Genomic DNA, 14429 nt, shown 5'->3' on the forward strand with positions numbered 1-14429 from the left:
AAAATATTTGTAATACTTTACCATATTTATTTTTTGTTATTCTACCGAGGGGCCATATAGCACAATATCTTTTAAACGCCCATTGTTGCTCAGATGAGCGATATTGCCCCATGGACCTCTTGTTTTAAATATGGCGGTTGCTTTTATAATACTTTAAGGGTCGCATTTTTAGTGTTAAATCTAAGGTTTATGTTCTTCTGGTTGGAAGATACACTGTAATTAGTCGATAATTTAAAAAATAAATGTTTTTGGCGCTTCATGCTGGCATGAAGGGTGCTATGTGACAACGCACTTTGAAAAAAATTACGCACTTTGAGAAAATTTTTCAAAGTGCGTTAAATTTGGGACCAAGTAAACGCTTTTTGAAAAAAAAAAGTTCACACTGAGGGCTAATATTGAAAATAAAATATATAAACACCCTTAGCGGGTAATGTTATTTTTGGCAATGATTGCTACATTCATAGCTCTTAATAAATATTCTCATGAAATAAATATGGATAAAAAAAATTGAGGTACATGCATCTAACTGAAAAGAAATTCTAGCTGTTGCATTATGAGGGAAAACGTTTAAAGACATGTGTTAAAATTTTATGCAAGTAAAACAACGGAACATCAAACGGTAATGTTCGATATCGAACATTCTTGCACATAAAGCGTAATGTCCGAAAATAGACAGTTCCGCACAACAAAAGGTAATGTCCGACACCAATCGACCCCACAAATCAAAAGGCAATTTTCGACATCAAACATTCCCACAAATAAAAAAAAAAGTTCTGTTCAACATCGAAGGATCCCACATATCAAAAAATAATGCTCGGCATCGAACGACCCCTACATCAACGGGCAATGTCCGAATCGAACGATCCCACATACTAAAAGGTAAAGTTTGACACATTATTTTAACAATCGATCCCGCACATCAAAAGGTTACAGGTATGCATAAATGGTAAGGTCCGACATCGAATGATCCCACACAAGTTCAGTTAGAATGTTAGTAGGTGACACGGGCCAAAAAAGGACTCTCTGCTATTTCTTGTAACACAATTTGTCCGTCGTCCGTCTATCCATCTGTAAACCTTTTACATTTTGAACTTCTTCACTAAAACCGCTTAGCCAATTTCAACCAAATTTGGCACAAAGCATTCTTAAGGGGTAAGGCAAAGATAAATTGCAAAAAAGAAAAACCGATCTTACTTCAAAGCGGAGAAAACCTCGAAACTGTAGAAAAAGGGGGGTGCATTTTAAAAATTCTTCTTCTCAAGAACTGCTGAGTCAAATTCAATGTAATTTAGCAAAACTAATCCTAATGGAAAGAATATTATAAATTGCAAAAATTATGGGCTAATTCTGTTTCAAATCTGAGTTTTTATGAAAATAATAATAAAGAAAAGGCGTGTTTTAATTATTTTATTGCTTCGGGTTCGGTATTCCATGAGTCTTGGTAAAATGGGCAGGCAAACCCGGGCCGGAAACTGTGAGCTCTGTATCTTGCTTAAAATTCTTATGACGTCAAAATTTTGGTTGATCATTAGAAATGTCTCGCTAAATGTTAAATATTTGTACCCAAAAAAAATTAAAGGATGATATGCTGTATATAGCTATTCTCTGGGCCCTCCTCTTTATACAATGAATAATGTGAAATCTACATCATTTTTGATAGTTTTTCAGACACGAGTAAACATAAACGACACCGTTAAAACAGCTTCCATAGTTCTGACACATTTCTGTTGCGGGGATAAAGGAATTATCGCTATTCCTAAGAAATATTACAGAGGAAAATTATCCTGGTTTGTAGCCATTTGTTATATTTGAATAAAGATGAAAATATGGGTGGGCCTTAGAAAAATAGAGTGATGTGCCTGTCAATACTGTAACATTGATTTTTACAGCTCTTTAACATGTCACGTGACAACATTTTTCATTCCAGTGTATTCATCAATCAAGTGTGAGTAAAGTTATAAAAGTCACACGAGTTTACGCCAGGTAAACAAGAATCATTTAATTATAATAGGGAAGACAAATTAAACTTTTGAATGTTTTTAATTTGAGGAATTGAGCGCATTACGGTATAATTTTCTTCTTGATATCTATAAGATTTTTTAAATAAAAAACGATAGCTTTTATTATATTTTTTTTTAAATATACAATAACTAGTCAGTAGTTGAGGAAGAAATGTTTCTATATGCTCTCATATATTTTGACCGCTTTATAAAGTAGGGGAGGGGGAGGGGGCAGAACGAAAATACAGGGAATTGGAAGTTTACAATGTACTCATACCAAATGTTTAGTTTTATATCTTGCATAGGATTTCCTTATTTTGAGTATTCCGTAAAGGTACAATGTCAAAGAGTACGCGGATGCAAAAATATTTGTAATACTTTACCATATTTATTTTTTGTTATTCTACCGAGGGGCCATATAGCACAATATCTTTTAAACGCCCATTGTTGCTCAGATGAGCGATATTGCCCCATGGACCTCTTGTTTTAAATATGGCGGTTGCTTTTATAATACTTTAAGGGTCGCATTTTTAGTGTTAAATCTAAGGTTTATGTTCTTCTGGTTGGAAGATACACTGTAATTAGTCGATAATTTAAAAAATAAATGTTTTTGGCGCTTCATGCTGGCATGAAGGGTGCTATGTGACAACGCACTTTGAAAAAAATTACGCACTTTGAGAAAATTTTTCAAAGTGCGTTAAATTTGGGACCAAGTAAACGCTTTTTGAAAAAAAAAATTCACACTGAGGGCTAACATTGAAAATAAAATATATAAACACCCTAAGCGGGTAATGTTATTTTTGGCAATGATTGCTACATTCATAGCTCTTAATAAATATTCTCATGAAATAAATATGGATAAAAAAAATTGAGGTACATGCATCTAACTGAAAAGAAATTCTAGCTGTTGCATTATGAGGGAAAACGTTTAAAGACATGTGTTAAAATTTTATGCAAGTAAAACAACGGAACATCAAACGGTAATGTTCGATATCGAACATTCTTGCATATAAAGCGTAATGTCCGAAAATAGACAGTTCCGCACAACAAAAGGTAATGTCCGACACCAATCGACCCCACAAATCAAAAGGCAATTTTCGACATCAAACATTCCCACAAATAAAAAAAAAAGTTCTGTTCAACATCGAAGGATCCCACATATCAAAAAATAATGCTCGGCATCGAACGACCCCTACATCAACGGGCAATGTCCGAATCGAACGATCCCACATACTAAAAGGTATAGTTTGACACATTATTTTAACAATCGATCCCGCGCATCAAAAGGTTACAGGTATGCATAAATGGTAAGGTCCGACATCGAATGATCCCACACAAGTTCAGTTAGAATGTTAGTAGGTGACACGGGCCAAAAAAGGACTCTCTGCTATTTCTTCTTCTCCATACTTAATGCAAATGACGTAATAACCAGGATATGCTACGTCATATGTAACCTCATACAAACTGTCTCCCGTGTAAATTACACTGGATTCCAGCACAGAAAAAGGTCGAGGACCATGTATAGTAACGGATACCGCCGCATTCGCTTGGGAATGACACCATATCTAAATTAAGAGAGACGTACATAAATAATTTTACAAAGATTTTGAATTAGGAAACATTTTTTGAAATTCGTTGTGTTTGCAGTGAATGTATGTCCTATTTACAAAGTATGATTTGCCTTAACAATACATGTATCTCAAAAATAGATTTAGCTTAACATGTTAATGGCGGGGTAATTCTGATGATTATTATTGAATGTTTTATTGATATAAGCTACTTTCTTGACTTAAAAGTTACCTGAAAATTATTTTTTACCCCAACTTGTCCTTCAGCAAGACCCAAGCCTTCGGCTGTACAAGATGCGTCACTTTCTAAATCAGTATTCCGAAGTGTTGAATGTTTTTCAATGCTGACATTGTCGAACTTTGAACAAACAGGATCACGTGATTCAATATTTTCATTTTCAAGCTGAATAGACAAAGAATTTGTAAACATTTGTTCGGTTTTTGCAGGTGCAACATAATGACAAAGCGCCGATATATAGTGAGAAGTTGGCGTTTCTTTTAAGAATACGGCTTTTGCTGTGTGAAACACAATTTCTGGATGATAAGGTAAGGGTTTTGTTTCGAGGTCATTTTGTTTGACTTCTGTCTCTGTGCCTGCACCTCGTTTACTGAACGGAGACAGCTGCATAAAACTTTGTACATCATGTAGTAAACTGATCCTTTCGGTATTTTCTACACCAATTCCAATGTCGGGCATATCTGCGGTAGACAACCTTTTCTCTGAGTTAAGTGATGAGACCTTTTGATCTTTAATGCTGATTGGTTCAGTTGTTTTGGTAAAATCATTTAATGAGCTTTTGATTTCGCTAGAGGAGACAGTCTTAATTTTAGAATGCACATTCTCTTGTTGTTTATACTGCGGCATACATGGTATATTCTTTTTCTGTGTACTTCGTTTTGTGAATATTTCTGTATCCGAAGAACTAGAGAGATTATCAAATGACAATTCACTTATCTTCTGATGCCTTTTTCCAATACTGTGAGGGTATTTATTGTGCTTTCGGATTTGCACAATAGGATCCAAATAAAGATCTTTCCTTAGACTTGTTTTATTTTGTCTTTTTTGTTGTAATATATTTCGGTTGTTTGATGTCTGAGAACCCTTTGAATCGCCTTTACTGTGTTCTTCCGATATACCACTATCAAGAGTTGACTGACGTGAACTGTGTAATATCTCATTATTGTTGGCGTTAATAGGATATTTGTCAAATAATTCACCGTCTGAAAAAGCCCTAGTTCTTTTGAAACAGCCTTTATTCTTTGTTGCGACGGTACACATTTTTCTATGAATAGCAACGTACTGTTTACGTTTTCTGATATTGAGATCAAGAAGTAAGCTTGAAAAATTAGATTCTTGAAGAATATCATTAACTTTTACTTGTGTTGACTTATTGGCATTAACTTTAGGTGTTATGACATGAACTTTTGACGGCACAATGTTTGTCACTGTAACTATTGATTTAAACTTGGTAGGGTTAGACTTTGATAACGGTTTGGATCCCCCTTCACTTGTTATTTTATAATTCTCAAATGTTGTTAAATTATTCTTAACCGATTGCAATTTATCCCCCATAGACGTCGTGAGGGTTTGCTGTGTCCCTTCCATTTCGCTAAACTGCCTCTGAAGACCAGTTTTCTTTGGCAAAACACTCCCGTTCCTTCGAACGCTTGAATCATTATCGATTAAATTCTCATTTTGTGAATCACTCTCCTTTTTTGAGAAATCAATAAGATTTTGTTCATTACTTGGTCCTAAAATAAATTGCTCGACAAGAAAGTTTGGATCATAATCTGTAGAGTCGACGGAGAAGTGGTCTGTAGTTTGGTTATTTAACCAGTACATAGTGGTCGCTCTCTGTTTTGATATATTGTGGTCCAAGCTTCGCTTCCCTTTAACCTGACTATTGTCATTGCCTTCCTTGACACACGTTTTTTGACCATCAGACTGGGCTGTTTCGTCAATAATGGACATTCCTTTGTTTCTTTTCAAGTCGTCAAAAGGGAAAGAATAGGTCGACGGAGAGGCCAAGCTACTAAGGCTAGACGTAGAAGGTGACGCCATTGACGTAGTAGACCTTTCGCTTTGAATGTGTATGTCCACTACATAGCGCTTGTCCTTTCGTATTTTCTCAAGTCGAGACAATGTTTTGTTATACGGATATTTGTTATTGTTTAATACTGAAAAAGACCGCGATAATGAGAATGGCTTTTTTACTTTCCCCAACGATGAATTCGAATTACTGCTGGCAGAAGATGTACTGCTGAATGAATTTTGACGTAACAAATCTGATGAAAAATAGCAACATGATTTTCTCAAACTATCAGACTGCAACACTTTCAGCGATGGAAATTTGCTGCTTAGTTTTTTTGACTGAATAAAGTTTGTCTTTAATTGTTTTGTTGGTCTTATTGATTTAGTATTGTTACAATCAGAGACATCATAATTCAGCATTGAATCGGAGAAAGATCTGCATGTTAAATTTGACGCAGCTAGTGGAGGTGATGTTCTGTTCCTTTTGAAATTCTTTTTGTCTTCAACTTGTTTGTAATCGTTAATATTCAACGTGTCAAACTTAGCGCTAATGTCTGAAGTTTCAGATCTTTTCTCCAAGATATTTTGAATATTGTTTGAATCATCGCCACCAATTATTTGCTCCTTGTCAGATTTTGTTGACCTTATGATATTTTTCCGGTTAAGAGGCGGAGAAGGCGAGCACGATTTTCTAAGTTCTTCCTCTGTGGATGTGTCTGTCATGCTACTTTGGCGTGAAAGGGTCGGAGAAGGGGATTCTTGAATGACGATTTCCTCTCCATGTCGGCTTATAACTTTACGAATGACCCGGCGTTTGGTTACTGTAAATTGCTTCTTCATTCGTGATGATCTAGACGATCTACCAGTTGGCTTTTCCGAATCGTTTTTCGACCTTCCATTCAAGTCTATCTCGTGTTCAATTTTCAAAAGACCATGGGGGCGTTCATCAATAGACGACAGGGAAAGCGAATCAAAAATGATACGCTTGTCTTTTGCATCTCTGATCGCTCGTCTTGTTAAATCTCTTGGCTGGTACACTTTAACCTTAAATGGCGACCCTTCGATATGAGCATTTTGCCATTTTATTGAAATCGTATGAATTCCTGTCGATATGGGTAAATATGTCATAAGGAACGCCCCATCTCCTGTACACTGACAATTAAAGGGAATGACGCTAATTGAGGAACTGTCCCCAAGAAGTTTAAGGTTTTTCCAACGGACATACGTATTGCCTACACCGTCCTCCATGTACTCCATCACATGGTTATCTATGGAAGCAAACCGACCTTGCTTAGGCTGGGTCTGATATGCACCAATCATTATCTCCTTTGATTGATGTAAACTGATAATTTGCTCGCTGTATACTTCATTTTTAGGCCCTTTTATGTCGACTCCAAGATGAAACATTCCTAAGACATCAGCAACAGATATACTAAATCTTGCTTTTCTTCCAACTATACCACTAACTATCCCCGAGCCTTTAATTGAAAAAGATGTCATTTTCCTTGCTTGCTCATTCTTTTCATCATGATCACGTCTTCTTATTTGGCCACTCTCAGCCGCCCATTTTATCATTGATACATATCTGAGTAATTTTGGTTCAATCGAAAAGCTTGCAATTGCCATTTCCTCTGGCGTAATCATATCCTGAAAAACAGGGAAAACAACATTGATTCCGGATGATGCTTAAATTTAAAATAATAAGATGTCAAGCTAAACAGTAACATTATGAGGTTTAATCTGAACTTTTTTCTGTGGTTCAAGAAAAAGTCGTCATTAATGTTGATAGTTTTGTTGATGTTTCCTACAAAGTCGCGTCAGTAATGATGCCTCTTGGAAGAATGACCCTTTTCAAGAGAAACTAATTTTATTTACCCAAACAAGAAACTATCTAATACATGGTACTTACATATAGTGTGCGGTGAAGACATGAAATGATGATTCGAAATATTTTAAGTAATTTTTTTCAATATTAATAAAACCTTTCTATCAATTTAACATTTTTTTATAAAAAAAAAAATATCATTTCTAAATCAACGTATGCCTTATTTAGACTATTACTATTTAATCCTTATCTTCTATTATTTATTAACACATTAACCTTAATAAGTAAATAAATGATTTTAATAGTATACGTATATTGTTTCTATAATATTATATCGTCAAAATCTTATTGTTAAATAATGAAGAAAATCTTACCAAAATATAATAATTCAGAAAAATGAACAGTTCAATAATTTAATTTTGCTGTATTTAGATTGCAAAATCAAATTACATGTATTAATTATTTTATACTAATTTGTGAATTATCAGCCACCGTAGTATATAAAATTTATACCTAATGTTTTTCAAATTTTGGTCAAATATGTAATAAAAAACAACTATATATAATGTATTTTTAACTGGATTCCATTTTATTTTGTGTCTTCACAAATTCAGTTATTTCCTACATGTTTTTTTTTTTCAAGGCAAATGTTGAAGTGAAATGCTGGTAACATTTTATCTTAGCTATTTAAACAATAATATGCTTTGGGGATTCATTCGGGATATGAAGGTAGCGACATTGCAGAAAAAATACATAACCCGCATGTATCATCAAAGAAAGCATTTTATTGTTTATATTAACATCTCTCTTTTAACTAATTAATAAATTGATTATGAAAAATAAGTAGAAATCACTAAATTACTGGTAATGTATATAAGTACGTTAGCTAGAATCGTCTCCTGTGAGACTTTGAGTCTGACATCATCATGATTACTTCGTGCAGTCCGTGATATTTTGTAGGTCGCTGAAGGTTTAGACCAATCGATAAACAGTGCGTGTCAATTTCAGACTTGTCACTGTCTTCTCAGTTTCAGCCGCTGTAGATTTCGACCAATCGATAAACGGGGCATTTATATTTCAGTCTAGCTGTTTCTATAAAGCATTGAACTCCAAACAAGGCTGGATGTACACCTAATTGCTAGCGCTTTCGAGCGCTAGCAACTACGTTAGTCCTTTTCACTGGAATACGCATGCTCGACTCCATAGTAGGGGATTCTGGGAATACTGTACTACTGTAGATAAACTGTACCATTTTAATTTCGTTTTATCATCTTCACGTGAAGTTTTATGCTTTATCGTTAATGTCAAAAAGTAACAGTAGCTTCGGTCTTATAATGCAAAGTTATTTTCAATATTATAATACATAACATGTAGCTAGCTTTATCTTAAATTCCTTGAGGTTCGGAAGACAACTTCGGATATGTTTTTCGAGCTTGCCGGAAAGGCCCGAGAAGATACGATTGCTACAAAACAGTACCAATGATTCCTGAAAAATTTCCCCAGCACAATTCCAGTAAACCACTGTGCCTTCCTATTGTTAATTAATCGATTCGGAAATGTTTTAGAAATCTGCCTCTGTGTTTTAAGATTTCTACAGCGCTAGCTCACCAATCTTTTTTAAAAGATAAGCTTGTGAACAACTTACCAGAGGCAGACCATAACATTGCTGAGCGAGTTTGAGTCCCAGGCGGCAGTTGTTTACCCTGTTGTGTGGTTTGAGGTGCCCAAAGCTTGGGCATATCCCAGGATGCACTGCTTCAAGCAGAGCACACAAAACAATGCCATCGTTCCAGCTAAAACTGAAATCCTCTACATTATGAGAGGGCAGAGTTTGTTGTACCCAGGTTAGTATACGTCTTCTACGGACATTGTCTTGAAATAGAACAAAGTCCTACTGTTAATTAGCAATTTACATTCTATACCATTAGCTGATTTAAGTATTTTACATTTTAAATGAGTTATCATGATAAAAAAAGATATACCTGATGAAAACAAATTGAATATTCTTTCGCTTAGCTTGGGCTGAATGACAATTTTTCCAAACTGATCAAAGTGGTAGAGCTTTTTTTGTTTTTCCTGGATGAGGTAGACCGGATTGAGGTATTGAATGGCACACACGTAATACACCACCCATCGCACAGCTTTCTGGAAGGCGGACCAACACAGGGCTAATCGCGACGCTAGAAAAAGAACGAATTCAAGTACGGTTACTCAATGTTTAAATGCAAAAATAATTTTGCATGATATTAAGGATTCTTAATGCTCGTACACTTGTTCCAACAAACACATAGGATGCTTTTTGATAGCAGAAACAATGATAAACTTATTAACATGTATCAACTAATTTACAAAACGAGAACTCAAACGCAAGAAAATTCACTACACTATTCACCAACGATCAGCGTTCATGGGTACAAAAACGAGAACACACTAATCTTTGGACTTATATGTCCCTTTTACGTACGATCTCAATGAAAAATCTTTTTTCTTTAAAAATCTTCAATTTTAATAAAAACACCTAGTCATAGTGAAAAATATTGAGAACTAGGCCCTATCATTTTATTAGAATTTTACTAGATTACATTTTACTAGAATCTAATAAACTTACCCTGATTGCAGTATTGAATGACACAGGATTTTCTTCTATTCTTTTGGCTTACAAGCATTGTGTAGCCTGAAAAAACGAGGGGTTCTATGTTATTCTACAATGCCTCATGAGGGTTGTTAGAAAAGTTCGCGGAAAAGTTCGATTGTAAACGGACTATTCTCATGATACCAGCAAAACTCTTCAGATTTAATCGTATTTTCCAAGAAATATATAAAGATTTGTATCTTTTAAATGCGCCATAAAAATATACAGCTTACTTAATTTGATAAAATATGCTTCACTGAGCATGACAGTTTTTTAAAAGTTTGTTTTATTTTGTACGTATTTTTCCTTGTTAAGGAAATGTGCCGTTTAAGCACATATGAATAAACGGCATTTCATAGGATGTCAAAATAACTTATATAGGTCCTTTTGTAAAAGTTTCAGATAAATTGAGGAATTTCAGATCGTTTTATCGCCAAATGTAGAAAACTAACGGTTGAAAAAGGAGTCACAAAAAAACGTGAACCTCAATAGACGTCTTGGAGCACCGGATCGTGATTAAATTTTGTGTGCACGCAGGAAAATCTCTGATTAAGACCAAACTATTCTTAGATGCTACTATTTTTATAGGACAGACAATTGGAATCAGATGGAAGAACTGATATTTTGAGCTCTTGCAGCACCCCGCCACCAATAAAACCGGATCTTGCACCTATGTATTTCGCTTAAAGTTGAAACTGCGTGGACAGAGATTTTCCTGACCTAAATGATCTACGATATGTCACAAAAGACATTTTATAAATGGGTTATAACATGAAAAGAGTGGAACTGAAAAGTGTTTATTTTGCAAAAGAGTGACAGGTTTCCTTTCAATTATCACCTGACGTCGTGAAAATATGAAATGGTGCTCCGTAAATCAAATTCATGCAAAGAGAAAATCCCTGTATCTTTTTTTTTTTTTTTAGAATTTGAAGACCATATGATTTTTTGCATAATTATTTTCTATTTGTAGTCATTTAATAAAACATTCATCATCCTACAAGGTACACAGTAATTTTGTCGTAAATCACTTTGTCCGGGACTTTTTCAACAATTCTCGTATGTATTTTGCCTATGTCATTTAACTTTGCCTATGTCACTTAACGACTTAACTTGCTATTTCACCCAAAAGCATATTGGGTAAAGCTACTAGTATTTGCCCATAGCATGCGCGGATCTAGAGGGGGGGTCGGGGGGGTCCCGACCCCCCCCCCCCCTGGAAAATGAAAATTTATTAAATTTACATAGTAAAATTATCGCGAAAATATGCCTCGGACCCCCCCTGGCAAACACAATTATCCTTCGGACCCCCCCTGGAAAAATTTTCTGGATCCGCGCATGCATAGTAGTCATCTTTTGGCTTCCTTTACTTTTGATCTCGGAACTCCTCTGGTGTTATCAGGGTAGCTACCGATAACTCGAATTTTTATACCAACAACAAACCTGTGTCGCCGACAAAAAGAGGTTTCTTCAGTATAATATAATACATATTCGCTGACTATTCAAACAATGGCAATCATGTGCCCCTCGACAGCATCTGTTTTCCCGGCTCATGTCCTCATAACCAGTAAATAGACACTAGAATGTAACACACACCAATTGATAACATCGTATGTTTTATATTTTGTGATGTAAACAGAATCGGCATCTAAACACTGTCTAACCTCCAAAAACATGAACATATTGGGGAAGTGATTTGATGTTTGTAACCCTTAAGTTGTAAAACAATCATTTATTTACAAGAAAATTGATATATTCTTTTGGTACGTCATTTATATCATTTACCCGGAATATGAAAACAGGTTCTTAATGATGTAAAATCGTGGGTTATGTGTCCTTGATACCACATTCGCACATGCCCCTGACGTGATGTTCTAGTGATGTACTAGAAATGTACTAGTGATTTAGTATGTGTTAATCTATATATTGTACTTATCTTATTCAATTAATTATTGAATTATAAAATGTATTTTCAAATATTTTTTAAAAATGTAAAATGTATTTTTAATGTTTTTAATGTATTTAATTTAATTTAATGTATTTAAAATGTACTTTTAAATATTTTTTGCGGTGGAATACTTCTTGTATTTAAAAGAAACCATAAATTACTAAAGTATCTTTGTGAATAATATGTTTTAAAATTGTGCTTTTGGGCTGTTAAAGAGTTTAATTAATTCAAACCCAATTATGTTCTTGCCAGAAAAATTTAATGTTGATTAATAAGCTGGGGACGGATAGATATCTAAAACAGATGTACATATATACATTGTAGTCAGCTATACCCATATTCGTATAGGGAAACTTTAGAATAAAAAAAAATGTACTTACAAAATCACAAAATAGGTTTACATGTGTACATAATGCTCAAAGTTTGCCATGCCAAAGGATGAGTCGCACTATTCTGATCATGAATTGGTTGTTTGGTTGCTTTCCATTTAACTTCACTCTAAGCTAGGGAATGAAATTCTTGTGCATAAATAGGAAAACGTGATTTTAATCATTTTATAGCAGTATTAACGTGTACATGTCACTGTATTTACGTGTTCATGTCACTGTATATTTAATATATGAAAATAATTCTTCGTAATACTAAACATGTAATTAAATAACTGTAACTGTTCCTTAAACAAAGAAGACAAAATTGCCATGTGGAAAATTTGCCGGAAGCCTCGCATGGAACTAACTGTGATTGACTGAATCTGATAACAAATATTTTTAGAACATTTCAAGTATACGCCCGTAAAAACCGAGCAGTGTCAAAATAGACCCTCAATTACTAGTTAATGAATTAAATTATGATGTCTTAATGTTTTAATCATTAAGCTGAAGAAGAGGAGTGTAAGCTCACTAAACAGTAGAGTTTTCTATTTCAGATATTGACAGAACAATTATTCCCACAACCTTTGCTACATGTAGTGTTGTAATGTGTGACAGCTGATTAAGGGTTGATTTAATTTAAAATCCTCGAAACATTGCCTCATAGTGGTGAATATACGAGTCTTTTAGACTTGGGTAGATTTCATTAACACCAAGAAAATATGATGCTATTCTCATAGTTTAGCAGTCTATAAGACATACTATTTTATAACGCAAAATGGTGTAGAATCTTATTTTTAAGTCTTTTTAGGTTATGTAAGACAAACCTCTAGTAAAGTTGGCATGCAATATAATAATGTACAGATATGCTTACCAAGATATATTACACTCTTTGGTTTCCAATAAGTAAATCTTTTACATTCATTCGCAAATTAAAGGGAGAAATATTCCATTTATCCAGTGAAAAAAAAAACATGTTCTGAAAATGACGGACACAAACTATTGATGGAGCCGCACCCTTATCCGTGTTACAAACACCGGTATTAGCTGACTATCACGAGCTAGCACAACCACCTGTACATATTGATTCTAAGAAAATCTGCTGTCTCCAAGGCAAAAATCGATACCACATTGCGTATTGCTGCAAGTAGACGAAGAATGAATGTATATGCGTATGAAACATTTTTTAATTAAAAAAAAAGCACGGATATAAAGGACAACGTGGTCGAGATGAAGTAGCAGGTTTACTCAAAGAATTTTTAATGAAGACTGATATCATCGTTCTGTTTAAATTCTTTAAAACTTCAAGGGTATAAAGGTAGCTAGAATTGCAGGGAAAAAGTTACCTATATAGCCAGCATCTACTCCTAAAAAATTAAATCAATTATCCATAAAAAGTGTGTAAAAGTAGTTGAATTTTCATTATTGTCTTTCAAAATGTTAAGCATTTCAACAGCGGTTGCATCACTAGCGCTCATAAAATGATACACTCCAGTTGGCCTCCCCTTTTAAACAATATTGTACCGCCTGTGTCACGTGACATACATTTTGACGAATATGGTGGGGCCTGAAGGCAGGCAGGAGTTACCTTCTCTTGCTCATAGATTTGTCTGCCCTTGATTATTTATATTCAATCGTTCTTGAATTAGTCGCGAACATTTGACTCTTCTTTAAATGTCATAAAAATTTAAAAGCGGCATGATTGTGAAATGTGTAGGCAGCGTGCATGCTGCTTAGCAGCTAATTTCTAATTACTAAATATGAAATGGATAGCCAGTCCCGCTTTTGTATAGCTCGTGAATATAAAGGTTTTAGTAAGATCGGTAAGTAAGTACAGTGTACTATAGGACTTTAAGTAACGATCGAGTTGACGAACTCATCTACACAAAACCTAGAGTGTTTAGTACAAGGCTATATAATAGGGGCATTATGGCCTACACGTTGTCTTTGGCTACAGATAGTCAGATATGTTTGTGTTTATCATTTTATAGTAAGTTATAATTAACTGTGCGATTGTTTGTACATGTAGTCATGAGTAATTTGTTATTATAGTCAACGT

At 34.5% G+C, this 14429-nt stretch overlaps 1 protein-coding gene and 1 pseudogene across 1 annotated transcript; one reads left to right on the forward strand and one right to left on the reverse strand.

Annotated features, from left to right (window-relative positions):
• Positions 1-2714: 2714 nt before the first annotated feature.
• LOC128172582 (uncharacterized) lies at positions 2715-10094 on the reverse strand. Its single transcript, XM_052838366.1, has 5 exons — positions 10034-10094; positions 9408-9605; positions 9071-9297; positions 3801-7247; positions 2715-3565 (listed from the first exon to the last, which is right to left on the reverse strand). The coding sequence occupies exons 1-5, from the start codon at positions 10089-10091 to the stop codon at positions 3353-3355; spliced, it is 4143 nt and encodes a 1380-aa protein (XP_052694326.1). The 5' UTR covers positions 10092-10094; the 3' UTR covers positions 2715-3352.
• Positions 10095-14082: 3988 nt separating this feature from the next.
• The window catches only part of LOC128173100 (uncharacterized), a 29190-nt pseudogene continuing 28843 nt past the window's right edge, over positions 14083-14429 (forward strand).

Source organism: Crassostrea angulata, chromosome 2 (genome assembly GCF_025612915.1).
Source record: "Crassostrea angulata isolate pt1a10 chromosome 2, ASM2561291v2, whole genome shotgun sequence".
Classification (NCBI taxonomy): domain Eukaryota; kingdom Metazoa; phylum Mollusca; class Bivalvia; order Ostreida; family Ostreidae; genus Magallana; species Magallana angulata.